The 26,896-nt window shown below is 40.2% G+C and overlaps 1 protein-coding gene and 1 long non-coding RNA gene across 5 annotated transcripts in view; one reads left to right on the top strand and one right to left on the bottom strand.

The window, feature by feature from the left end:
- Positions 1 to 807: 807 nt before the first annotated feature.
- On the top strand, positions 808 to 24,705 carry MMAA (metabolism of cobalamin associated A). Of its 4 annotated transcripts, none has more exons than XM_070608891.1 (8): positions 881 to 1,802; positions 5,383 to 5,508; positions 13,106 to 13,608; positions 16,067 to 16,189; positions 18,690 to 18,860; positions 21,255 to 21,340; positions 23,174 to 23,323; positions 24,334 to 24,705. In XM_070608891.1, exons 3-8 carry the CDS (start codon positions 13,164 to 13,166, stop codon positions 24,619 to 24,621), a joined length of 1,263 nt encoding a protein of 420 aa, XP_070464992.1. In that variant the 5' UTR covers positions 881 to 1,802; positions 5,383 to 5,508; positions 13,106 to 13,163; the 3' UTR covers positions 24,622 to 24,705. The 4 variants fall into 4 exon arrangements, with proteins under 4 accessions (XP_070464990.1, XP_070464992.1, XP_070464991.1 ...); XM_070608892.1 differs by lacking the exon at positions 5,383 to 5,508 and having other exon boundaries at positions 903 to 1,191; positions 1,514 to 1,802; XM_070608889.1 differs by lacking the exon at positions 5,383 to 5,508 and having other exon boundaries at positions 808 to 890.
- The window catches only part of LOC103547886 (uncharacterized), a 65,419-nt gene continuing 42,344 nt past the window's right edge, over positions 3,822 to 26,896 (bottom strand). Inside the window, exons 3-4 of the long non-coding RNA XR_011537114.1 lie at positions 19,668 to 19,900; positions 3,822 to 4,609 (exon numbers count right to left, since the gene is read on the bottom strand). This is a non-coding gene — a long non-coding RNA (uncharacterized lncRNA). The remainder of the gene's footprint in view (positions 4,610 to 19,667; positions 19,901 to 26,896) is intronic.

Below are 26,896 nucleotides of genomic sequence, written 5' to 3'. Positions count from 1 at the left end.
TAGGTAAAACTCAGGTTTTACTACTTATTAATCTAACAGGTTTTCAAAAAATGAGTTACCATCCTGCCCCGCAGTGAGGGAGGAGATACTAAGCGTGTTCGCGGTCATCTCCATCTCAGGCCAGCGCCTTTCCTCCTCGGGGACTTTCCGAGGGCGGTGAGCGCGGGTCCTTGCCTTGGGTGCAACAAATATTAATCAATACGAATGTGTAACTTCTCTAAGAGAAAAAAGGGCGGGTCCTTGAGCCATTAAAAACCACGCCATGGCTTAAAAACCTGAGCTCTATTTCCGCAGAACGTTGAGCATTGATTCCAACAGGTTGGAAACTACTTGGCGGAGGCCAGGTCTCCTTAGTGTCCCCAGTGTGTCAGACGGGCCATGTCTCACCCTCCACCCCAGCCTCTAAGCTTCCAGGGAGAGGAAGAAGAGGGTCTGCGTACGACGGCCACCGCAGGCTACCCGGGGCCTGACTCTGGCTCCGTCTCCCGGGCTTCGAGAAGCACCAAGGCCGGGAGGGGACGAACGTTACCCTCGAGCCAGGAGTCGAAAGATGCAGCCTGGACCTGGAGAAAAGCAAAAGCTACCCGCAAAGCTGTAAAGCATCCTCCCCGCTTCCCTTCCCCAGCAGCTGCCCACGCTCCGCCGACTTCCCGACTCCGCTCAACACCGCAAGACCCCATCCTCGAGCGCCTGCCGCCACACCCCACAAGCCCGCGGCCACGTCCGCCGGGACCCTGGCCCCGCCCCGCGTCGCCCCCGGCCTCCCGCCGCTCCCCAAGCCCCACGCTCCCGGCAGCCGGCACTGCGCCTGCGCGCCGCGGCCAGCGCGGGGCGGGGCGAAGCCAGCGCGGCGGAAGGGGCGGGGCGGGACCGTACTTCCGGAGGCCTGGGTGAGTGAGTATGGGGCGGGGGTTGCGCGCGGCGTCCAGAGCCCTCGCTGGGCTCCCCACCCCGGCGTCGGGGGCGCCCCCTGGAGGCTTTGGGGTCGGGGAAGGAAAGGGAGACTTGCTGAATTGGATGATATTGGGGGTGCGGGATGTGTGTGGACAGGCAGACGTCAGCAAAATGGGTTCAAACAGAAGATTTGTTGTTTTTTCCTTAAAAAAGAAACGGTCTGTTCAGTGTTAAAATTTTTTCATCATTTTGGGCAGGTTTGTGAGCTTACCGTTGTGCCACAGGAAGGAGGTTTTGGTAAGGCTGTTCGTTCCTTGCTGCTGCCAAACCTGGCCAATGGTTAACCAGAGGATGGGTTGGAGAAAGGTCCAGTGTAACTACTGCTGAGAGTGAAATTAAAACTCTTCTTTTATGGGATAAAATCCAGGATATAAAATCGGGTTCAAACTGAAAGTCACAAACAGTTATCTAGGTTCTGTCAAATCTGTGCCGGGCCCGGGTTAGGTCTCCTCCAGCAGACGTAGTGTATTCAAATAATTCGTATTTCTCTTTAGAAATTGAAAGGCAACCTAAGCCAAAATGATATGATAAAATTTCTTATTTTATTACTTTTCTTTAGAGTTCTGCCCTAATACAGACACTTTGGAAAATAGACAAAAAACAGACTGCTATAGTTTTCCCAACTTGTTAGAAAAACGTTTCCAAAAGGCCTTTGCAGATTCTTAATCATCTTGGAGTCGGTCGTACACAACGTGGAAAATATTCTTTTATATAGTAAACATATTGTTTTGTGTTAAAGCTAATAGGAATTAAAAAAAAAAGACAGGAATAGGTCAGTTCTTTTATGGGCCATATTCTATTAGGAGAGACAAAAAACAAAGATGAAAAGTTCCATAACCGAAAGAATGGTAAGTCAGTTTGAGTTATTTGAAGATGTCTAAAGAAAGCCTGTATTTGGCATGGAAAGTGCTGGCAAGTGCTTGAAATGTTTGCGCCTCAAACGATTGTTGCCATGTTGAAATGTGGGTCCCTCATACACAGATCTGATTTTCTCCACACAAATCCAAAATCTATATTTTTATTTTTATGTGATTTTTCTTGATTTTTCATGTTATTGGCAACCTATTCAGTTACGCACTCACACGCCCTCCGTGGGCAGGAACAGCCAGTTTGTGACCTCTGCAGATTACCACCTGAGTATTCAGAAATAATTGAAATTAAAGGAGGAAAAAATTCCTGGAAACTGTGTTAGGAAACATTGGCATTTAAGCTGAGTGGTTGGGAGAGGTGTCATAGAGAAGGAAGGATATGACAGGTGAGTAAAATCTCAGTTGGGGAAGTAAGTGGCAGTTTTGGAAGATAATGAGTAAACTCTCCTTAGAAGAGCTCTGAGAAGGCAAGTGCAGTAAATGGAAGAAAACTGGTTTGGGAAACCCTACAACGCCGGACTGGACTTTACCCTAGGGCAGTGATTCTCAAACTTGAGTATACATCAGGATCCCGTGGAAGGCTCATATTTTCATATGGAGAGTACTAGAGATTGCCCAGGTCCTTGAGCTAGTCTCAGAACTCCCCAACACTAGTTCAGATTTGAACTAGAGTGGTAGATGTGGAAAGAAATCAAAATGTTTAATGGTGACGGAATTTAGAAAAATAGAGACTTCCCAAGCAGATTGAAACCTAAAAGTAGAAATTGGGAAATCGGAGTCTTAAGTGGAAAAGTGATAAAAGGTAAAGTGGACAGAGAACTTTAGAATATTCCCTGCATGGATTCAGTATGTGTTCTGTATTACTCTTATAAAACAATGACCTATTTAAAAGTTGCTTGTTTAAAAAGTCATTCTGCTGCACTAAAATTTCCTGAAATTATTTGAAAAGGAGAAAGTAAAGCCTTCTGTGGGGTAGTGGGAGATGCTAAACAGATTAATAGCATCTGACAGCTTATCTTCAAATCAAAAGTGATTAGCATTGAGAAATGGAAACACATGGTGTAACACTGCATTGCCTGTATGAACTGTGCTGCACCGCAGACACTGACCTAATGTATTGATTTTGGAAATCCTGTACGATTTTTCTTGCCGGAGTCGTTATTGAAATTGAGAATATTCATTGGATCAATTTCAAGACAAATATCCCAAGTCAGACTAAGTGCTGCTGAGCAAATTTTTAATGAAGGAAAACATCCATATATTGAAATCAGACTTTAAAAAGAAAGTCCTTAAGATATATATATTTACTGTAAAATCTAGAAAAATGTATGTTTTCAAACATTGATTAACTGAGTAATCAGCATAATGGAGTTATTGATCCATGCAAAATTATAGCACTCATTCATTTATCCTGTGAGCATTTAACTATGCGGTAGATACAAAGATAACTCACAGTCTAGGAAGACTGACATCTTAAAAAATGATCACAAAACAATGGGATCAGCACTATAATAGAGGCATGTGACCAGTACCTGATGACAAGACATAAGAGTGACAAATGAAGGGATGTGGAAAGGAGGCCGGGGAACTGATTATAGAGGAGGAGACACTTAGTTGATTCTTGAAGGCTGAGGAGGATTTGTGAGATGATTAAGGAGAGAAGGGCATTCCAATCAGAAGAAACATCATAGACAATGGCCAAAATGGATGGAGAGTGTGGCTTTTTCTGGGACCTGTGTGCAAATCAGAATAGTTACAGCAATGTGGTAAAAGTGGAGGAGGGGACTGAATTAAGTTGGAGAGGTGGATAAGAGCACTCATAATGAGTATGAAATATATATGTGATGACTGTCTTAGCTAGATTGTCAACTTCATGATGTTAGGGGCCATGTTGGACCCATATACCAATGTACTCCAAGGCCTAGCATAGTGCCTAGCAAGTAGTAGGTTCTCAATAAATAATTGCTGAATGAATGAATGGCTGAATCACAGAAAAACTTTTTTTTTTTTTTTTTTTTACAGATAAGGCAGAGGGAACTTTAACTATTTTAAGCAGAGGAGTGTTATAGTCAGATTTACATTTTATGAGGATAAGTGGCAATCTGGAGATGAATTAATAATGGTCACAGAGATGGCTATAGTGGTTTAGGGTTTTTCAAACTTAAGGTTGTGCCCATTGGTAGGTTGCAATCTACATTAGATACACAGAGTGTATCGCGTGTAACGGAGGCAAGTAATGTTTTGTGAAATTTTTGTTTCAGTTATATGCCTGCTGTGAGTGTATTTCTTCCTGTGGATCCAAGCTTGAAAGCCATGATAGTAGAGAAATGTGGGAATGAGGGTGGAGAGGAGGGAATGGATATTAAAGATATTATGGAGGACAACAAATATGAGTCTTAAAATGCTGCTCTCCATGTGAACCTTGCAGGGGAGCAGTGCACTTACCAACCCATTTCAGGATTTCTGCCCACCTGATTTTCATTATATATTCATAAATTGACATTCTGATTTATTAGGAATGGCAGTGCTGAGTTATCTTACTGAATGTTGTAAATGCTGCAGAATTTCTCTTGTACTTTGGTAAGCTCAGCTTAAAATTGTAGGATGAAACCATACTCTCAGGAATCATGAAAACTCACTGAAACAGTTTGATTTGATTATTGGCCAAGTTCTTTGATTTCTTTCCATAAGAAAGCAGGAAAAGATGCTTAGATACACGAGCCGGTGGGAAGTCCTTCTTCCTGCCTCCGTGATTTTGCCACTCTGGGACACCTAGTCTGTTCTGCCTGTGACAAAAACATAAAGGTGGAAAGTTGCTGAGTTATATTGGCTTTTAAAAATTTTATGGACTCCTTTAAAATCTGGTTGATTGGTTAAATTAATGGGTTTAAATATGTTATGCATGTAGTTGTCGGGTGTGACTTATTCTCTGTGGAGTGAAAAATTTAAATATTTTAGAAATTTGGTCTGTTCTGTCACCTAATACATTATTGGGATCTCCTGATAAGGTTTGCATAGAAAATGTAAACTAATTTTTCATTTTGGGCTAAGCAAAAAAACAAAGAAAGAAAATGAAGATAAGCAGCCTGCCATATTCAAATGTAAAGGGTTATTTGGTGTTCCCTTGATGTGACATGACATCACTCCTCTTTTTATACAACAATCTAAAGTTGACACCATATAGATCTGGATTTATGAAATCCATAGTTTTTCCCAAGTTCTGCCCCTCGTTGTGAGGCCTTGGTCAATCAGCCTCACCTTACTGAGCCTCACCTGTAAAATGGAATCTTGTCTCCTGTTGGGAGGCTTAGCCGAGGAAATGCAGGCACAATATCTCACATGTAATAAATATTCAATAAAAGGTGGCAGCTATTGCTCTGCCGTTCAGATGGGCCCCAGGATTTAGGGGTACCACGAAAATCAGCCCACAGGGAGGTTTGAAGGCGTAAAAACCTAGAATTATATACATCTGGATAGCTTTTTTGGTTTTAGCAAAAAAATGGAGTAAAATGGTATCATCCTTTCCTGGTTCTTTCTTTTCACTTAAAAACCTTTTAAGATTTGTATTGGCCTCAGAGGGCAGAGAACTTCACAATCCCAAATTGTGATAAACCCTGCAATACAAACCATAAGCTTGTCAGATAGTTGGCGTGGATCTTCTGAGAAAGACTGCAATTCAATTGTGGTAAGATATCACTATTCTAAATGTTAGAGCAATCTATATACTAATTATTAGACAATTTTTATCCATCTCGTTTATTTAGGGAATGTTATTGCTTGCATTATTCTAGGTGTACATATTTTCATCTAGTAAAGCTCTTGTTACTGGGTTTTGATTCCTTACAAACTTATCTTTCTGTTTTGGAAGATCAGTTAGATTTTGCCTTGATTCAACATAGGAAACTTAGAAGATAGAATGTTTTTGCTAAAAAATTCTCAGATCACACAGGTTAAGATTGTTGCTCAAATGTTTCTTTATAGTATAGTAAATCAACAAAAAGTGGATAGAGCATCTACTCGTGAACCTTAAAAAAAATTATTAACAGATTACTGTACCAAGCACTGTGCTAGGTTCTGAGGAATAGTAAGATATTGTCCTTTGGGAGGATTGTCAGCTGAGGGATGAGAATTGGTGAGGAGGGGTTTATAAATAGATAAATTAGAAAACAAGATGACAAATACTCTACCTGAGATGTGAACAGAAGGCTGTGGAGCACAGAGAACAGTTGACTGCCTGGGAAAAGTCGGGGAAGATGTGTCTTAAAAGAGGTGATATTTGAACTGAATTTGTCAGGCAAAAAAGTGGAAGATATGCATTCTGGACACCTAATTTTTATTATAGCATCTAGATAGTTTTAAAAAAAATCTGCCATGCTCAAAAATAGTTACTACCTCATGTACATCCCATTATTTCAGAGTACTACTGAACTTCAAATCTTAACGTGATTCTGATAGAATCTCTGTGCATACAAGTATAGCTAAAACACGATTATCACTTTTCACCTTGCACATAATTCTTTTTACTAGGTTTTTGAGTATATATTGCAAATTTTATGTCTAATTTAGAAACTGACATTTAAGTATACATTGAATGTAATGCTGATGATCACAATAACTGGTTAAATTAAGGACTCATCCTGTTTGATTCTCATATTATGAAGAAATCCAAATGCAGAAGGAAGCAAGTTACAGGTTATGGCAAAGATAAAAATTAAATCATGAATAGTTATTTGACAATTCTCATTAAAATTAGGAAAATTCTAAATTTCATCTTAAAAGATTTTTGTGTATGGTTTTTTGTTTCTTTGTTACCACGGCCACTGCATTAGCTTTCTTTTGCTGCTATAACAAACTGCCACAAACTCAATGGTTTAAAACAACACAAATTTATTATCTTACAGTTCGTAAGGTCAGAAGTCTCTGACATGGGTCTCACTGGGATAAAATCAAGGCATCAGTAGTGCTGCAGGCTCAGCGAGCCAAGGAGTCAAAAGAAAGATTTCTTGGACTCTTAACATCTGGCAGTAGTGCTCCTTTATTCAGAGAATAGCATGGAGTAAAATGGGGCCAGGACCCATGGGCAGAAAAGAGCTGTAATGTGTTGAGGGTTAGAGCTAAATTTATAAGGCATAGGTATGTGAGTGATTTCTTTACAAGACAAAGGAAAGATCCTGAAAAAAATTGTTAAAATGGTATCAGTTCAGGTGGGGTCTGGTTAATGGGTGGTCCTGTAACTTTAGATAAGAATCAGATCGGGGCCAGCCGTTAAGTTCACACTTTCTGCTTCTCTTCTCAGCAGCCCAGGGTTCGCAGGTTCGGATCCCGGGTACAGACATGGCACCGCTTGGCAAGCCATGCTGTTGTATGCGTCCTGCGTATAAAGTAGAGGAAGATGGGCATGGATGTGAGCTCAGGGCCAGGCTTCCTCAGCAAAAAGAGGAGGATTGGTGGTAGTTAGCTCAGGGATGATTTTCCTCAAAAAAAAAGAAAAAAAAAGAATCAGATCGGATTAAGTCAGGATGTGCTGTGCTTCCCAGAGGATGCTATAGATCAGTATGTAGGGCAGGATTCCTTGGGCTTCTCCCTGGGGCAGCCTTGATGATCCTCATCATGTAGCACTCCTAGAGGCCTTAGGGGAGAATCTGTTTCCTAGCCTTTTCTCCTACAGGCTGCCTGCATTCCATGGCTCTCGACCCTTATTACTCCAGTCTTCAAAGCTGGCAAGGGTGGGTTGAGTCCTCCTCACATGACATCACTCTGCTCAGCTCTTCTACCCCTCTCTTCCTTTTGAAAGGACCTTGGTGATAACATTGGGCCCCCCTAGATAATTCAGGATAATCTTTTTATCTTAAAGTCAGCTGATTAGCAACCTTAATTCCATCTACAACTTTAATTCCCTTAGCCTTATAACACATTCACAGGTTCCAGAAATTAGGACGTGGACATCTTTGGGGCACCGTTTTTCTGCCTACCACAGTAACATATGCCTCCTTTAAAAAATCAGAAAAAGGTGATCAGCCAAAAAACAACATGTAAGCACCATAATACCACTCATCTGTAGACAAAGTTAACACTTTGACATATGTGTTCCTTCTGTGTGTGTGGATAAATTTTATGAAATGTGGTGTCACACCTCCTCTTTATCTCCAGTCACTCTTTTGGTAATCCTTTTAGTCTCATGGATTTAAATGACACCTAAACACTGATGATTCTCAAATTTACATCTCAGCTCTGACCTCTTCCTGAGACTGGTAAATGCAACTGCCTACTCAGGATCCCACCTGGATATTTAGTAGGCATTTTAAATGTAATGTATCTGAAGCTGAATGCCTGATCTTACATCAAACTTGCCTCCCACAGTCTTCCCCAGCTCATTAAAGGGCAATTCCGTCTTTGCTGTTGACAAATAAAAATGGCAAGCAATAGGATATATTGGAGAATATGAGGAAGCCATTTGGTGTAAACCTAATTCGGCCTGACCTTGTCTTTCCAATAGGGCCTGACCGCGGCCATTGAGCATGCATTGTATATCTGCTTTAGAGATTCCCTATGGCAAGAACAAAGGCCCTTAAGATAAAGGTGCAACTTCCCTCCCCCTCCCAACGTTGGCATTCCTTAAGGATTAAGCATCTTTCCTTAGGCTAGGAACTGATTGCTGCGCTCACCTGTGACCACCCAGCTTGAGACAATAGGCTTGCCTCCTGCTACGCCCTCCGAGATAGCAGACCCACTACCTGCTATGTCCATCAAGTGCTGTGCTGACAGGGCAATCTTGTGAGTATTGTGGGAGCGACATTTCAATCATATGTGAAACGTCCTGTTTGGGGGTATATAACCATTCTGTATACCTCACTCCCTTGGTGCCCTTTCTTCCTTCGGGAGGAAAGGCCCCGGGCCATGGTCCTCAGATTTCAGCTCAGAATAAACTCACCCAAATTTTCGTTTATAGATTGGTTATGGATTATTTTCGTCAACACTGTGAATCAGGATAAAACCTGTGCCTTATCCTTGATTGCTCTCTTTCTCTCCCGTCCCACATCTCATTTAATATCAGGTCCTTTGGAATTCCTCCAGAATCTGATTTAACACTTCCCCCACCTGGTCCAAGTCATCCTCATCTCTCATCTGCATTATTGCAGTAATCTCTTAGCTGGTCTTCCCGTTTCTGTTCTTGCTTCCCCATCAGATCCCTTTAAAACAGAAGTCAAACCAGGTTCCTCTCTGTCCCATGGCTTCCCATCTCACTCAAAATTAAAGTCCTTCCGGTCATCTATAAGGAAAGCCCTATATCTGACCCCCTCTTCGACCGTCTCTCTTACACTTTCCCTCTTGCTTACTCAGGTCCAGCCACATTGGCTTCGTTATTTATATGTCTGTTGTCTGTCTTCCCTTACTGTGATGTTAGCCTCATGAGGGCAAGAACTTTTGTTCTATTTTGTTTTGGTATCCCAAGTTCTAGACTATTGCAAGACACATAGTAAATGCTCAAATATTGAATGAATGCTTTATAGTCTTGTTTCTCTCTCTCTTTCTCAGTATATTAATTTGCTCTTTTTTGAACATGGCTTTGTTGGGTAACAAGAGGTAGTCATGGTAAGACTTGTTAATTAAAGGGCACCCTTTAAATAGTTGTAATTTTTTTGTAGACTGCATATGACGACATCTCCCCTACGGGAGAACAGGACTGGGTTTCGTAATAAAAATGTTCTGTATCCTAGTTAACATTTCCTCTTTCTCTGTTCTTTGGCTCCTCCTGCTGCCACCACCCTCACTGCACACTGAAATGCTTCTTTCTTACTTTGGGAGGGGCAGAGTTACTAATACCTATTTCCCTTTTAGCCAAAGGACTTCTCTTTTATTCTAAAATAATTTATTAAGAAAAAAATGCCACAAAGAGTCAAGAGACCTGGGTTTGAGTCCTGGCCCTGCCACTATCTGTGACCATAGTCACCTAACTCGCTCTTGGTTTCCCCTTCTTAAATGAGAATAATAGTAACTAACTGTCCTCATAGAATTGTCCGAGAAAATAAAGTGAAATAAAGTATTTTAAATTGGTTTATAAACTCTTGAGTGACAGGCAAGTGGGAAATGAAACAAGTTAAGATCAGCAGCATTTTTTTTTTTGGAACAATTACAGTGTGCCAGCCTCCATGGCAAGCTTTAAGGATTCTAATGTGGACAAGAAAATCTTGAATCTGGCTTCTCTTTTCTGTTCCTTGATGTCTTGCCTAAGTCCAGGTCCTCATCATCTCCTTTGAGTCTTTGCTGGGGTTTCCTAAACTTGGCTCTGTGTTTTCAGAGTTTAATCAATCTTGACTTCTCGCCACTGCTCCTGGTGTTATCTCCTACAAACCAAAGTTGATTATGTCACTCACCTCCATAATTCCTGTGGTTTCTTCACTGCCAACAAGACACAATCTAGTTCCTTGGCCTCAATTCACATTCTGGTCCAGTCTCACATCCTATCACTGGTTCCATGTATACACCAGGTGTCTGCCTCACTGAATTTCTCCGTCTTCTCTGGTATGGTAGGGAAGAGACCAGCTTCCATCTCTGACTCCACATTTAGGTCCTCAGCCTGGAAAGCCCGCCTCATCCTTCTGCTGTTTTTTTATCCTTTTGGACCCATCCCTGACACTGACTCCTGCATGACTTGAACCTTCCACTCCCCAAGCAGAGTTAGTTTCTGTAATTTTGTTCATTCCCACTGCATTTTGTTCTTTCTTTGGATGTGGTGTTTATTATTCTGTGAGCCCTTGAAGTGCTGCAATTATGTCACTTAGGATAAGAAAATGAGGCAGTCCACCTAAGAAGGTGTAGTGGGTTGAATGGTGGCCCCCAAAAAGGTATGTCTGTGTCCTAATCCTTGGAATTGTTGAATGTGACTTTATTTGGAAAAAAGGTCTTTGCAGATGTAATTAAGGGTCTTTTTTTAAAAAATATTTTTATTTTGAGGAAGACTAGCCCTGAGCTAACATCTGCTGCCAATCCTCCTCTTTTTGCTGAGGAAGACTGGCCCTGAGTTAATATCCGTGCCCATCTTCCTCTACTTTATATGTGGGATGCCTGCCACAGCATGGCTTGCCAAGCAGTGCCATGTCTGTACCTAGGATCCGAACCGGCAAACCCCGGGCCGCCAAAGCAGAATGTGCGCACTTAACCACTGCACCACCCGGCTGGCCCTTAAGTTAAAGATCTTGAGATAAGATCATCTTGGATTATCTGAGTGGGCCCAGTTCAATGAGAAATGTCCACACATAGGAGAGACACACAGAGAAGAGAGGGCCCTGTGAAGAGGGAGGCAGAGATTGGAGTTATGTAACTGAGCCAAGGCACACCTGGAGCTTCGAGAAGCTGGGAGGGGCAGGGAAGGCTCCCCTAGAACCTTCAGAGGGAGCGCAGCCCTGCTGACACTTGGATTTCTGACTTCCAGCCTCCAGAACTGTGGGAGAACATATTCTTGTTCTTTTAAGCCACGAAGTGTGGTAATTTGTTAAGCAGCCCTAGGAAACTAATACAGAAGGTTATAGTGTAATTACTAGAACATAATAAAATATCATTGTCATTACCATCAGTAACATTATCATCACTGTTATTCTTACTCTTATAACCTAGCATGGGACTGGAAAGTGGTACATGCTCAGAAAATGGTATTTGAGTGAAAATACAGTTCTTGCCTCTGAGCTTCCAGTCTGCTGGTAGTGGTGGTGGTATTGAGTGTTGAAAGGTAGTATTGAAAGAGAGCTTCCAAAATAGATCCCCTCTTAATTTTTTTCTTTAAACATCTTTTTGTGTGTTTGTGTGAAGGGTGGTAGTGGATGTTTTTAAATTGTTTTTTAGAAACTTTTTTATACGTTTTTTATTAGTTGTCCTTTTAGAATAAGATTAATTTTGTACAAATAGAAATCATAATGTTCCCCTCCCCTCAAAATAGAAAAATGGTGAGAAGTTATAGTTCTAACAGTAAAAAAATCTTAAAAGTATTTCTTTTTCTAATAGAACGTTATTTAGCTAAAATTAATTTCATGCTGGTTGGCCTTGAAGTACAATTTAAAGTGGTACTTTGGAGCAATAAAGTAATTTATTTCGTTGTGCTATGAGGTACTTGAAAACCAAAGTTTTCCAATAATCATAATCCCAAACTTGGTTTTCTGTCAAGGCTGTGTGTATCATTTGTCTGTAAATTTTAGTTTGCCTCTGAAAGCTAAGTCTGTGACCTAATTTTTACTAAAGTTTTATAAATTAGTATAATAATAAGAGCTAATGTTTATTGAGCTCTTACTCTGTGCTAGGCACTGTTCCAAGCTTTTTATATGAATTAACTCATTTCATTCTCACAGCCATCCTATTCTCTTACCTAAGAGGAAGTGGAGGCACAGAGTGGTTAAGTAACTTGTCCAAGGTCATTATCGCTTAAGGGGCAGAGACTCAGCCGCCATGCTCATAAGCTCTGCACTCTCCTGACTCTGAGCACCGTGTCGCCTTTCGTTGTCTGATACAGTTTGAAGTGGACCCTATCAGTAAATCTAAGGAAAGGATCCCCATCTAATTCCGTAGTGGTTCCAACTTTAGTGTGCTCACCTACTGAGACTCCGATTTGTGGGGCTAGGAATACACATTTTTAATAAGCACCCAGATGGTTCTGATCATACTTTGAGATATACTAATCTAGTTACCACACAATCCTCGTAGTTCATTTCATACAAAGGCTTCTTGTTGTTGTTGTTGTTTGTGTGCTTATGTTAGGGCCATTCTTTGCATGTATCTCTGTTCCGGTGAGTCTGGTGAATACATACATGTACCTAACTTATGCCTCGGGCCCACACTACTGGTCACATTTCTTTTGTAGAGAATGAATAAAACTCCAGCATCAAGGGATATTTTTTTTAACCTTTTGAATGAACTTTAGAACAGGGTATATTTGACCCAAGGAAATTGTTGAGATGAATGTAAGGTCTATAGACAGAAGGAAAGAAGCATGACATAAAATTTCTACCCTAATTGGGCTTTTTGTGTATTTGTGTTTTGTTCAGAAGAAAATTGTAATGTACATTGCATTTCACAGTAGAGTAATGGTTCCATGATTTGGGTTACTCTGAATAGTAGCTGTAGGCAAGGAGAGAGTCTTCTAAGTGTGGTAAGAAACTTTCACCCATTTGTACTACGAAGCATTCTGATTGTGTGTATTTAGGACATAGGGAAAACACTACACTTGCAGTTTTACTACTTCAGTATCTTAGTTGTGTATTGAACTGGAAAAAATATGTTTTTGTTTCTTTTAGGGAGTCACAAATCACATTGAGCCACAACCGTCCAGTGTTTTCTTCAGTTCCAAACGAAATGAATATTCCCAAGCTGCTACAACATCCTCACCAGCATTTCCTAAAAGGCCTTTTAAGATCACCTTTCCGACCTTACCACTTCATCTTTCACTCGAGTGCTCATCTCGGATCAGGAATGCCACCTGCTCAGCCATTTACTTCTCTTGGACTCCATTGTACAAAGTGGATGCTGCTGTCAAATGGTTTAAAGAGAAAATTGTGTGTACAAACAACCTTAAAGGAGCACACGGAAGGATTTTCTGATAAGGAACAAAGATTTGTGGATAAACTTTATACTGGTTTAATCCAAGGGCAAAGGGCCTGCTTAGCAGAAGCCATAACTCTCATAGAATCAACTCACAGCAGGAAAAAAGAGTTAGCCCAGGTGCTCCTCCAGAAAGTGTTAGTCTACCACAGAGAACGGGAACAATTAAACAAGGGAAAACCACTAGCGTTTCGAGTAGGTCAGTCTTTTTTGATTTGCTTTGGTCTGTCCAGTACACATTTTTCTAAATTCTCTCTCTTCTTTTAAAATAAGTCTAAATAATTTGAGATCTAATAGGGATTCTTTTTTTCTTTTGGGGATGAATTTTTAATGCCTTTTCTTTGCAAATATTAGTCTTGTTATGTTGAAAAAATATGCCATGACCATTTGAACCAATGTTCTATGTTTTAAGAAAACTTAAGATTTCTGTTTTGGTAAGAATCTTGCTATGGCTCCCCGAATAGAAGTAAGCATAGGAAGAACTATTAACTAGTTTACTCCTTTCTCTCCGAAGTCCTTCTGCTTAACAGTCTAAAGTGAATTCCCTGTTTTTGTGGTTATATCAACTATAATCATCCTTATGACATTTCAAAGTTCTACTTGTTAGGTGTTTCATTAGTCTTTCTATAGGCAAGTCTCCTTTCAGATACTTTTTGTTAGAGTTTCTGGGAGTGGCTTGGCTCTAAGCCCAGCCATCTCAATACCAAAATGTATTTTAAAGGAGAGACCATGTTCATTTGCTGTCTAGAAATACTAGACATTCATTTGATTTCTTGCACAATTGACTTGTTTCTGTAATTGCAAATAAGCTTGTTATATTTTTGAAATTGTGCATTTAAAAAACAATTTAGATACGTTTGACCAGCAGGAATTAAGCAAGTCAGTTTTGGGTGGCATGAGAGCTTTTGATGATGACAAACTTGGTGATTCCAACCAACCCTCTTACTACAAACAACTTGAAATGGTGGACCAAGTGCAGAAATTTTGAGGAATGAGTAAATACACTTACAAATTGACTGGCATTACATTAGACTTTTATATATCAGTTTATTGGTAATATGGGGACTAAAACCTCCTGGTTTTTAGGGTAACGGGAATAAATGCTTTAAAGATAATTTCAGAAATAGCTCACCAACCGAAGTTTGTACTAGTCCACATTTTTCACACACCTTATTCGTCTGCCCTCAGTGAGGGAACTCTCATTTTGAGAGTATGCTTTGGGTGTTAATAATCTTTATGTTTTGTAGACAGACAAGATAGCAAACATTCAAAGAGAAATTCCAGTTATGACAAAGTGTTTACTCTTTAGGCTTTAGAGACTCTTTGAAGAGAAAATGTCCCAGAAATATCTGGAGTTAACCAGCAACTCACACGTAACTAGCAACTCACAAATTTGCAGTGCTCTTCTGGTTTTTCCCTCTTGATCTTATGAGGCCAGATAAACCCATGTCTTTATTGCACTTATTTTATCACCATCATAAATAAAAGCAACAAATGTTTATTCAGCACCTATAAAGATGTTTAGGACAGAGACCTGCCCTGAAAATTGTGTGAGGAGCCAAGCATACCATATACCATATATACTTTGAATATAGTTACAATTAAATGCTTATGTGTTATATACTTTATTGAACATAAGCTTTTATATCTCTTACTTTATGCCATGCGCTGCTCTAAACATATTGCAAATATTAACTCTTCTAATCCCTACAACAACCTGAAGAGACAGGTGCTACTATTCTACCCATTTTATTGCAGAGTATACTCAGGCACAGAATGGTTAAGTAACTTGCCCAAGATGACACAGCTCATAAGAGTCAGGGCCAGAAATAGAACTGGCTGACTGGCTCCAGAGTTGTGCCGAGACTAATTATTTTTTTCAGGATTCAGTTTATATTATATTCTTTGAGTTCTGGATGAGATGAAAAAAAATTATCTGTTATAAATAGAAGAGTATTTTCTCAGTCACTAGAAATTTCTAGAGAAATGACTTGTTTTTCCAACCGGAAGATAAAGCATACAGAATTGGGGGAGGTGGAATAATTACTGATCATGATGAGAAGTGGGCAGATATAGAAATTCAGCACATTAACAACATAGGCAATGAAGTCTATCCAAAGACATCTACGTTATAGTAAAAGGCAAATCACATTTTGTACCTTTTTTGTTTTGAGGAAGATTAGCCCTGAGCTAACTGCTGCCAATCCCCCTCGTTTTTGCTGAGGAAGACTGGCCCTGGGCTAACATCCATGCCCATCTTCCTCTACTTTATATGTGGTACACCTACCACAGCATGGCTTTTGCCACACGGTGCCATGTCCGCACCCAGGGTCCGAACTGGCAAACCCCGGGCCACTGAGAAGTGGAACATGTGCACTTAACCGCTGCACCACCCGGCCAGCCTCTCATTTTGTAATTTTTAAAAGTGACTTTGGTGAACTTACAGAGCTCAGAATTGTTTCCTTCCTATATCCCTATTACTCAGGAACTAGATAAATGGATTTTCACTTACTGCTTTAGGAAATGTTAAAATACATTAATGATGGTTTTAATAAATTAGGAGAAATAGAAGGTAGCCTAATATTTTGTTTAATAGAACTCATCCTACTGCTGATTTCATTTATTACCTTAAATTAGATGATCTCTTTCCATCGTAGGATTGTCTGGGCCCCCTGGTGCTGGAAAATCAACCTTTATAGAATATTTTGGAAAAATGCTTACTGAGAGAGGGCACAAATTATCTGTGCTGGCTGTGGACCCTTCTTCTTGTACTAGTGGAGGTGAGTATTGCTGATGCTTTTTAAATTGCAGAGCCGGGGCTCGTGAGGCTGTCTGCGACAATTTAGTGGGAATTTGCAGTCAAGTGACTTCTGACCTTGGCTGAGTTTGGTCTCCCTGAAGGAAGGGAGTTCTGCGGGGCGAGCTGGAAGCTGGCGGAGGTACTTTGGGGCAATGGGCTCTTCAGAGGAGGCCGGCTTGCGGGTAGCCCAGAAGGCTGGGTACTCAGAGAACTAGAACAGGTGCCAGAGGTTGAAGGTAATCAAGAGCAAATTTTAGCCCTTTGGCTATCACCCCAAAGGCCAGGCCCCTCTTCCCGTTGTTTTTCCTGGCTGCATCAGCCCCTGTGCAATTCAGAAAATGGGTCCTTACTCATTTGTTACTTTCCTCATATTATTGTAACATCTCTTAAGCTTTAAAAAAAATTGTCCTGCACTTTATAGCTTGTTACCTGTTTGTATTACATGTTCAGTTAAACAGAAAGCTCTTAGGGGGTCCACGTATTTGCTGCCGCTTCCACTACAGCACTTAGCATAGTACATTGCACACGGTGCCCAGCAATTACTTAGTGATTTGAGGTCATGCAGTCACTCAAAGTTTAATTTGCAGCTCATCAGAGATAAAATAAATAAATTTAGCTCCCCAAAGTATCATTTAAATAAAACATAAAGCATACCATATAGATACTCAGGAAAGGTTTTTCTTTTCTTACCCCTCTTTATGATTTAAGCTTCTCACATTACAGTTATTCATTCAACAAGTATCTGAATGCCTACTATAGGTGAGGCATTGTGCACGGAAGGCACTGTGTTGCATAATAGTGAGTAAGACACAGTCCTCTTGGCCTTGGCCGCTTCATAGGTTATGAGGGAAACATATAAGTAAACACAGGCCGCTACACTATGATTGTATTGTAAAGGGGAATATACAGGGAGCTTTGTGAAAGTGTTTGGTTCGTATGCTGTGAGTCTAATGCTAAAAAATAAAGATGATATAATCATATTTCAGGGGCTTTAGGTTAATAGAGAGGTGGACAACAATTCCTATTACCACCCATTGATAAATTTAGCTGAGAACATTCAGTTTTTGATTCACTGTAATAAAAGGTTAACCATAAAATAAAATTTATACTCACAAGGTTCAAGATTAAATCCATGTCAATGTATTGTCTTATTTACAGTCTAAGAACTTTGTTAAAGGTAAGTACTTGAACAAAGAATTATTTATAGTGGCCCTCATCTTTATCTAGGTAAGAAGGCTTTTTTCCCCCCATCTTCATAATATTCTAAAAATACTTGTAATAGCAAAAGAAAATAACTTGAGATAATAATAGGAGAAATGGTGACATAAGATAGTCTGATTAAAGTTGCATAGCTATGTGTTTCCTAACCTTTCTCAAACCAGAAATGAGGGTCCCTTTCTCAGGTAAAAAAAAAAAAAATATATAGACTTTGAATAAAAATACACAAGGATAAACAGGACACCGTCACTATACATTTCTACCTTATTAGTGTAACAGTATACACACTGGAAAAACAGTGTTACGTTAAGGTTTGAGAAGCATTTGCTTTTTAGCCTACAGTCACTCCTGTGCTTTGGATTCAGGGACCCCCTGCAACAGCTTTGAGACCTCCCTGAGGGTCTGCAACCAACAGTTTTGGATTCACTGGCAAAGACAATCATATGAGAGAGTAATTTCATAATGTTTAGTTCAGTGTGTGAGGATCTATAGGATAATAATTTAAAGTATAACTTTGGCAGATTGTTGACTTCATGCAGAAAATTACTTTAGAAAGAAGTTTTATGTGCAGTAAATAAGGTAGTTAAGGAATATGAATTTTTCCTGTTCTGTAGGTATTAAATTGTCTCCTGTGAACAAGCATTCAGCGTGCAAAATATGTAAGACGTGGTCCTAGAGGCAAGGAACTTATGTTAGAGCAGGGCTTCCCAACCTTGGCACTAATGCCATTCTTTCTTGAGGGCAGCTTTCCTGCGCATTGAAGGATGCTTAGCAGTACCCTTGGCCTCTACCTGCCAGATGCCAGTAGCACCCTACCCCCCAGTTGTGACAAGTAAAAATGTCTCTAGACATTGTCAGATTTCCCCTGGGGGCAAAATCACCCCCAGGTGAGAACCATAAGCACAACATTAAGATGACAGTAAAGAAACCATCCTGGCTGGAATGGAAGATTGGTTTGGGGACTGTGGAAGTTGAAATTAGGTAAGGTAGGGCTGCATTCTGAGGGCCTTTAATGCTAGGCTGAAGAATATATGTTTGAACCTCTAGTCAGTGGAAAGCCATTATAGGTTTTGAGGGGCTTGAAAGGTTAAAAAGATTAATTTGGCATGATTATATACACTGTTGGAGGAAAGCGCAATAATAGGAAATACAATTTGAGATTTTGGGAGAAATGTCATTAAACACTTCCTTTAGGAGTTGGCTGATTGATAATTGGCGTTTACAAGTGTTCTATGATTATGAGGTATAACTGTGTGTTTTAGGATCTCTCTTAGGTGATAAAACCCGAATGACTGAGTTATCAAGAGATATGAATGCATACATCAGGCCGTCTCCTACTAGAGGTACTTTAGGAGGTGTGACAAGGACCACAAATGAAGCTATTCTGTTGTGTGAAGGGGGAGGATATGACGTCATTCTTATTGAAACCGTAGGTGAGTGTGATTTGCCATTTCATGACAATAAAATGCTATGATGATGAATGCTGTATAAAGATGAGTGACAACTAATTTCATTTTGTTCATTCAGCAGATATTTACTTAAGGTATAATTAAATACATGATATTATCTCAGACTCTCTAGGAGATAGGAGTATTTAGGCTATAATCCTTACCTTCGAAAGAAAAGAAAAACAAGCCCTGTTTCTGATAACTGTTATACAAGGTTGTATGTTATAAGTGCCGGAGAATAGCATAAGGATGACCTACAGAAACAATGCTTTAATGCAATGTCTGTTTTGTTTAAGCACATTTCATTCGTCTATAATATTCACTGAGAAAATTAATATAGTTGGGTAGCTCTTGAATATAGGACCATGTTTTATTTCATCTTTATATCCCTAGTACATCATTATCTGTAATGAAAATACTGAGATGGAAATCTCAAGAAATTCACCTTCTTGTGGAGAGACAGACTGTTATATTACTGTGTGATAAATGTTTGTGACACAACCTGACTTAGATTTGGGGGATCAGAGAAGACAGTTGAACTCAGTTTTGGAAGAAGAAGTGGAATCAAACAAAGTAGGGGCTAAGGGCATTTGTAAAATCAGAGGAGTGAGAGAACTGGCCCATTGAGAGAACTCTTGTTTGCCAGGAAACTTAGAGAGTGAAGGCAGAGAGTAAGAGGGATGGGGCTGGAGACTAGAAACTCCACGATTTCAGGGTGGATGGAGGAAAAGTTGTCTGAGTGGTAGTAGGAGAATCAAGGGAGAAAAGGTCCATAAAGACCAAGCGTCTTACCTGGAAGTTGCATGTGGCTGCTTGTCCCAGAGACTCGAAATAACTGTGACTCAAACAAGAAAGTGGTTTGTTTTCTTGTAAATAAAAGAGGCCTGGAGGCAGGCAGTCCCGAGCAGGCTGGTGGTTCTATGATGCGCTCCAAGTTCCAGGCTTCTGCTGTCTCTGCTGTCCATTCTTAGCACTTAGTTTCCATCCTCAAGGTTGCCCATGGTTAAAAGATGGCTGATGAAGCTCTGTCATATCCATGGAAGGAAGGAAAAAGGGGGAGTAAGGAAGGGGTAGGGAGAAGAGGTATGCCTCCTGGCTTGGTTAGCCGTCTTTAAAGAACTTTCCTGGAAACCCCATCTAGTGAGTTTTGCTTTCACTCATGAATCATCTCCAGCTGAAAGGGGGTCTGGTGAATGTGGTCTTTCACCTGGTTCATTGATGATCCTGATAACATCAGGGTAAGGAAATAGGGAAGAAAGGATATTGAATGGGTAACTAGAAGTCTCTGCCACACCAAGGAAGGAGAGAGTTTTGAGCGGCGTTTTGGTGGAGTAGGGCATGTGGAAGCCAGATTTAAGTGTGTTGAGATGGATGTCAAGTAGTGAAGTGGAGACAGTGAGCATATATTGCTTTTTTCCAGAAACTTGGCTATAAAGAGAAAATGAGAAATATGGTGATAGTCGGAGGAGATTGTGAGTTTTTTTCTTGTTTTGTTTGGTTTTAAGATGAGAAAGACTTGAGCACAATTCATGTGATGTAGTCTGTAGACAAAGGAAAGGTTAAAGATAAAGCAGAGCGAGGGGCCTAGAGGAAGTGAAAAGGAAGGAGAGCTTAACCTTCAGCCAGTACTTCTCACACCGAGACTGGAGAGGAGGCAGTAGGTGGAGTTTGATTGGCATCTGCTCATCTGTGGAGGGGGAGAGGGAGAAGCTGAGGAGGTTCTTGCCTTTATTTTCCCTTTGAAGTAGGTGCCATGCTCATCAGCAAGTGGGGAGATTATGGGAGAGTGAATGTTTGTAGTAATCACTGTGAGGAACGAGGAGGAAGCTGCTTGAGGACGTTTCGGGACATTGCTTTTACCAGGCCATGAGGAAGATAGAGCAGACATTGGAGACCATGACCCTATAGTGGCACCTGTCTACACAGTTGAGCAGTTCTCCAGAATGCTTATAGTTGGGTTGATCCATGGGTGAGGTTTGCAGGGCTGATGTGAGGATGAAGGCAAGAAAGCCAAAAGTATCAACAGGCATGGTCTAAGATTAGAATCGCTCTATCTGCTCACCAGTGAAAGGGAAGCCAAGAAAGAGCTGGGAGAGTGAGGAGAGAATGGAGGTCTCGAGGTTCTCCAGTCCCTCAAGGACTAAGTCTAATGCAAATAAGGGAGGGAGAGAGCTGGGGAGGATGACAGGTTTGCTCAGAGGGTGAGACAATGGCATTTAATAAATTCTTCAGAGGTGGGGTGTTTAAAGTGGGATCAGGTTGAGTGTGTGACTGTAAGTGTGAGTGAATGAAGTGTAATGGAAACGATGGTCAATGTAGTTGAGAAAGTCAAATTACCATGAATATTTTAATATATAGTTGTGATTTAAAAAATTTCAGGTGTGGGTCAGTCAGAGTTTGCTGTTGCTGATATGGTTGACATGTTTATTTTGCTACTGCCACCAGCAGGAGGAGATGAATTACAGGTAATTATTTTGATTTTTTCCCCCAAAAAACACAAAGTATACGTCTCTGAAAGTACACATTTCCAATGTTGTGTTTTGTAAATTAAGTCGATATTAGCATAGGGAAAGAAACATCATTCACATTGGCTAAAATACCTGAGTTAAAGGCAGGTGCTGTCTATTTTTCCCAACTTATGGTAATAGAATGTGTGACCTTGCAGTAATCATACAACTTAGATTTTTCCCCTGTAACATGAGAGTGAATGGAATACATGGATGCTCCTGTCGCATGGGTGTTTGTAGTACAGTTGGTTCAAAAGTGCCTCATAACTGTTTGTAACTGGGATCCCACTATCATAGTTTACATATTGTGAAATAGGATTCTTACTTTCTTCCTGCAGTGCAGTTCTGGCATTAACTACCTAGAGTTAGCACAGACTTCACAGGTTGAGGGCACAGTCCTTCACAAGACTGCCCTCGCTCCAGGCGCCAGTGCAAGCTTGGGGCTTCCCAGGCCACTCATGCCTCTGACCAACTTGCTACAAATGGAGTGGTTTCCCTCCACTACCCCTCAGGTTTGATGATTCACTGGAATGACTCACAGAACTCAGGAAAGTACTATATTACACTTAAAGTTTTATTATAAAGGATACAAATCCGGACCAGCCGAATGAAGAGACACATAGGGAGAGGTCTGGGAGGGTCCCAAATTTTTAAGCTTCCACGTCCTCAGGACGCATTTCCCTCCTAGCTCGTTGTATGTATCACCAATTCAGGGAGTTCACCTGAGCTTCACTTCTGCAGTTTGTAGGTGTAATTGACTGAATCATTGTCCACGCAATTAAACTCAATCTTCAGCCCCCCTCCCCTCCCCAGAGGTCATGCTGATGTCACATGGCTCAAAGGCCCTGCCCTCTAATCACATGGTTGGTCTTTCTGGTGTGGTCAGTCACAACCCTCCCCCCCGCCCCGAGTGATCTCACTGCATAAACTCAGGTATGGTCCCAGGCACCCACAGTGAATGACAGACACTCCTATCCCTCGGGAAATGCCAAGGATTTAGAGGTCACTTTCCAGGAACCTTGCCGAAGACCAAACAAATTCTTTGTTACACAATACCTCGCTTTCAATGGTATAATTCTTAAAAATGGTGATAGCAGACTATGGATGTGACAATTTAGAAACATTAACTATTAGAATTTAATCATTGAAAGTTATGTCTAAAAATATTTGAAAAGAAATTTTAATCTTAGATGGAAAAATCTACGTTTTCCAAATAAAGTTTGGCCTGAGGATTTCTAGTGTTTTTATGCAACATAATTTAAATCAAGAAATTGAGGCATTTTTAGCCATCAGGTTATTTTTCCTCAAATGTAAATTGAAAAAAAAATGCTATATACATTTAAGGAAAACTTCAAAGACTTTGTTTCTGGAAATGCAGACATTAGTGATATGTGTGTTTTCTCTTTAAGCACCTCAATGATGGATAGGTTGCATCCTGCAGTCTAGCTCATGAGGAGCGGAATCCATCATGAGAGTGTGAACTGTCTCCTGCCACTCAATCATGTTGTGTCTTGATGATGTATTTATTCTAACTCTAAATGTATTTCAGCATGTTAGTCTCTAAATTTGGCAGAGATGTCACAGATGACTTCTGCAATCCCAAGAGCCAGTGCTTTTGAGTAATTTCTATTGAGTAGTTGTGATTCCTGGCACCCAGGCCTTGGGAAGATGCTGAGAAAAAGTTAATGAAGTGCATGACTTTCAAAATCTTTGCATTGACTGGTGTCCCATTTTTTGCTGGTTGTAATTAAATGTTTCTGATAAATCACTTTCTTCTCATTTTTTCTTTAGGGCATCAAAAGAGGTATAATTGAGATGGCAGATCTGGTAGCTATAACTAAATCCGACGGAGACTTGATTGTGCCAGCTCGAAGGATACAAGCAGAGTACGTGAGCGCACTGAAATTACTCCGCAGGCGTTCGAAAGTCTGGAGACCAAAGGTTAGCTCGCATTCCATTCTGCATTTTTCACCCCGAGTGGACTGTGCACATTAGAAGAGAGGATGTAAGTCCCAAGCGAGACATATAATCAATCTTTGCTTGTATGTGAGATTACAGTTTAAAAAATCATGACAAAGCCAGAGTGTGTAGTCATGATTTTAAATATAATCATTCAACCACTAAATGTCAAAGACTACATGTGGGGTGATAGATTAGATTGCTTAATGCTTGACTTGAGCCATTTGGAAGTGATAGCAAATCCATTCTGAAAGGACCATCCTTAAGATTATGGAACAATTAATGATTTGATTATCTATATTAGAGTTTGAGTAAGAGAGAAAAGGCTTTTGATGTGATAACTTCCCTTCCCATTATGCTTGTTAGGTGCTGTTTTCAATAAGGAAAAGAAAAATCCTGTATTAAGTGATGCAATAATATTGATGTGGGCAGCTATATCTGCAGGAGGACACTGTTATTAAAGAATAAGCTGTAATCACTATAATGAGAACGATGATGACATATCTCACTGTCAGCTCCCAGTCTCCCCCACACGTTGTCTGTGTTAGTCTGAAGCCGTCTTGTAGATGCGGGTGCCGGATGCTCAGCTCTTAGCACCTGCTGAATCAGGCAACTTTGACAGAGGGAATGGGGCTGTTTCTCAGGCCTCAGGGAAGCCCATGTAGCTTGGCCCTTCTCATCCTGACCCTCTCACAGTTCCTCCCTCATACCTCTGAAGAGCATCCAAGCAATCCTAAGTCAAAATAAATCTCTGGGCTAAAAATCTTCACCTTGAATCAGTGTCTTATTTTTGCTATGTGCTTGGTAATCCTGGTAAGTTACCTTGACTAATTTCTCAGTATATTTCCTTAGACACAGCAATAAAACGTCTCAATTTTGTCACTTGTCTGTTTCTATAGACTGTAAGAATTAATTGGCAAATATCAGAGTCCTCATGAAAATGTTTTCTATCATTTTAAGTAAAATGGTTCTGATTCATCCCCTTTCCCTAGGTAATTCGTATTTCTGCCAGAAGTGGAGAGGGCATCACTGAAATGTGGGATAAAATGAAAGAATTCCAGGACCTAATGCTTGCCAGTGGGGAGCTGAGTGCCAAGCGACAGAAGCAGCAGAAAGTTTGGATGTGGAATCTCATTCAGGAAAGTGTGTTAGAACATTTCAGGACTCATCCCACAGTCCGGGAACAGATTCCTCTTCTGGAAAAAAAGGTTCTCAGGGGGGCCCTGTCCCCAGGACTAGCAGCAGACTTGTTGTTGAAAGCTTTTCAAAGCAGAGACTAATAAAATTTATCCTATGCAATAATTCGATATGTCATTTCATAAAGTATTTTAATATTAAAAGTCACTTGGGTGCTTATATTTTCAGTAAGTTTTTTTGGTGCCCTTGGCCTCCTTATTTGTGAACTGTGCTTGAAAATTTGAAGAACATTAGATATGGATGGCAAAGGTCAGGCAGCTGGACAATATTTATAAGGTACCTGTTGTATCTTACTGATTTCCATTTCTTTTTATTCTTATACCCTGGCATGGTGGCCTGTAGGATAGTTTCTTCTCATCAGTCAGGAGCAGAGAAAGCTGAGAAGTACAGAAAAAGATCATGTACCTTGAAATGCTTTCTTTGATTCTGTATTCTCTGTTTCCAGAGAAAATGTAAGCAAGAGTGACCACATTTTTGAAGTCTTACTTGAGGCTAGAATAATACACAATGGGTTTCTAAGAGCTGAAAATCATGATTGACATTTAGTGTACCAGACTATTCTAGGAATTTCTGAAATGGCCATGTACACGAGTAACAAAACAGTTTGAATGTGTACTGATGTGAACATAATTTTAAAGTCTACTTGTGTAGACTTATGGATCCCCCATGAATGGTAGGAGAGCCCAAAGGAAACTGGGAAAATCAGCCACAGATAATGTAGGTCCATTTATCCCCAAGAGTTGGAGTAAACACCCCAAAGACCCAAGTGAGGTCAGAATGATTCAAGGGTTATTCTGCTTGAATATTATCAAAAGTTTTTGCTTCTTTTCCTTCTCAGCCATTTGTGTTCATATTAACATCTTAAAAATCCACTGTTCTTGATGGTGAGGACCAAGTTTTGTCTTCTGGAGGAAGCATGGTGCAGTGATTAAGAGCTTGGGTTCTAGAGTTGGACTATGTGGGTTTAGCCTTTAAACCGAGATCAATTGCTTATTTGCTGTGTAAGTTTGGACAGATAACCCACCTCTCTAAAACGTTTCCTCCCTGGTAAATGGAATTGACATACTAACTTTATAGGGTTGCTGAGGATAAATGAGACAACTCAGGAAAATCATTTTGCTATCATGATGGTACATAGGAAATACTCAAAGGCTGCTTGCTATTATTATTATGTTAAAGTTATGGATACCTGAAGTTGTCCAAACCTTATATATAAGCTCAATTTTCTCCCATAGTCTTATTACTACCGTCATGCTCTTGTAATATTTTATGATTGTCTTTAAAGCACCTTCTCTAGTTAATTCTTTCAATATATTTTATACTATTTGATGGTAGTTATAACTGTGTACATTTGAATAAAATTATTTCTAACCATAAAATTTCTCCATTGCACAAAATGTCTTTCAAGAAATTTCAAACGTATTCTATTCTGAACCCTTTAGAATATTTTACACAGTATGTAAGCTTTCATTGTTACTTACCCTCCTATCTGGAATCAAATTTCTTATTATTTTAGCAAACATTCCTTTACATTTTTTTTTTAAAGAGTTGTGTTATTGGCATACCTACATCATATATGAGGGTTAGGAGAAACTTCAAAGATTATCCAGTCAATTCACCTAATTTCAAAAAGGACCACTATTTAGCCATCCTATCAGGTGAAAAACTGTGTTTACAATCTTCCAGAGAAGGAATTTCCTAATTTCCCTTAGTAAGCTATTACAGGGAATAGCAAACCCGTCATTTGTGGTACAACGTTAAGTCACGGTGGCGTGTGCACGCACACACACACACACACACACACACACACATACACACACACTGCATTATAAAGAAGGTAGAGGAGAAAGGGTTTTGGTAGCCCTAAACTTAGCTGTGCATTTCTTCTCGGTCTGAACTACTTTTGAATGTTACAAATATAGTCATAATAAGCATTAGAAAACCCCCATTGTCCTCCTTATGTTGTTATTGTACCACTGGCTAGGATATAGAGACCAATTTCTAAGATATTGTTCACCTTTATTTCTGTTATTTGCTATACTGGAAGCTGTATAATACAGTAAAACATTTGTGGCCTTTAAAGAAAAAAAATCCATGCTTGCTTTTGTTCAGCTCAAAAATGCTTCCCTCCCCGCCCTCTGTGACGGTACCGTACTAGCCCCCTGACCTGGGCAAAAGTGTAGGTTTTGACTTAGATACACATAGAGTCAAATCTCAGCTCTGTCACTAACTAACCATATGATTTTGGGCAAGTTATTTCTCCTCTGTATGCACCAGTTTCCTTATCTGTAAAATTAGGGTAAGAATAGCTACTTTACAGGGTTGTTGGAGTAATTAAGTGAGAAGTTGTATGTAAAA

Source organism: Equus przewalskii, chromosome 2, assembly GCF_037783145.1.
Source record: "Equus przewalskii isolate Varuska chromosome 2, EquPr2, whole genome shotgun sequence".
Taxonomy (NCBI): domain Eukaryota; kingdom Metazoa; phylum Chordata; class Mammalia; order Perissodactyla; family Equidae; genus Equus; species Equus przewalskii.
The sequence above is the reverse complement of the archived record's forward strand: the minus strand, read 5'-3'. Positions and strand labels throughout refer to the sequence as shown.

Excerpts from the sequence above, each read along its gene's own strand:
- MMAA (XM_070608889.1), top strand. The coding sequence starts at position 13,164 with ATGAATATTCCCAAGCTGCTACAACATCCTCACCAGCATTTCCTAAAA. Across the intron at positions 18,861-21,254 it reads CATTCTTATTGAAACCGTAG|GTGTGGGTCAGTCAGAGTTT; the intron begins GTGAGTGTGATT and ends AAAAAATTTCAG. Across the intron at positions 21,341-23,173 it reads CAGGAGGAGATGAATTACAG|GGCATCAAAAGAGGTATAAT; the intron begins GTAATTATTTTG and ends TTTTTTCTTTAG.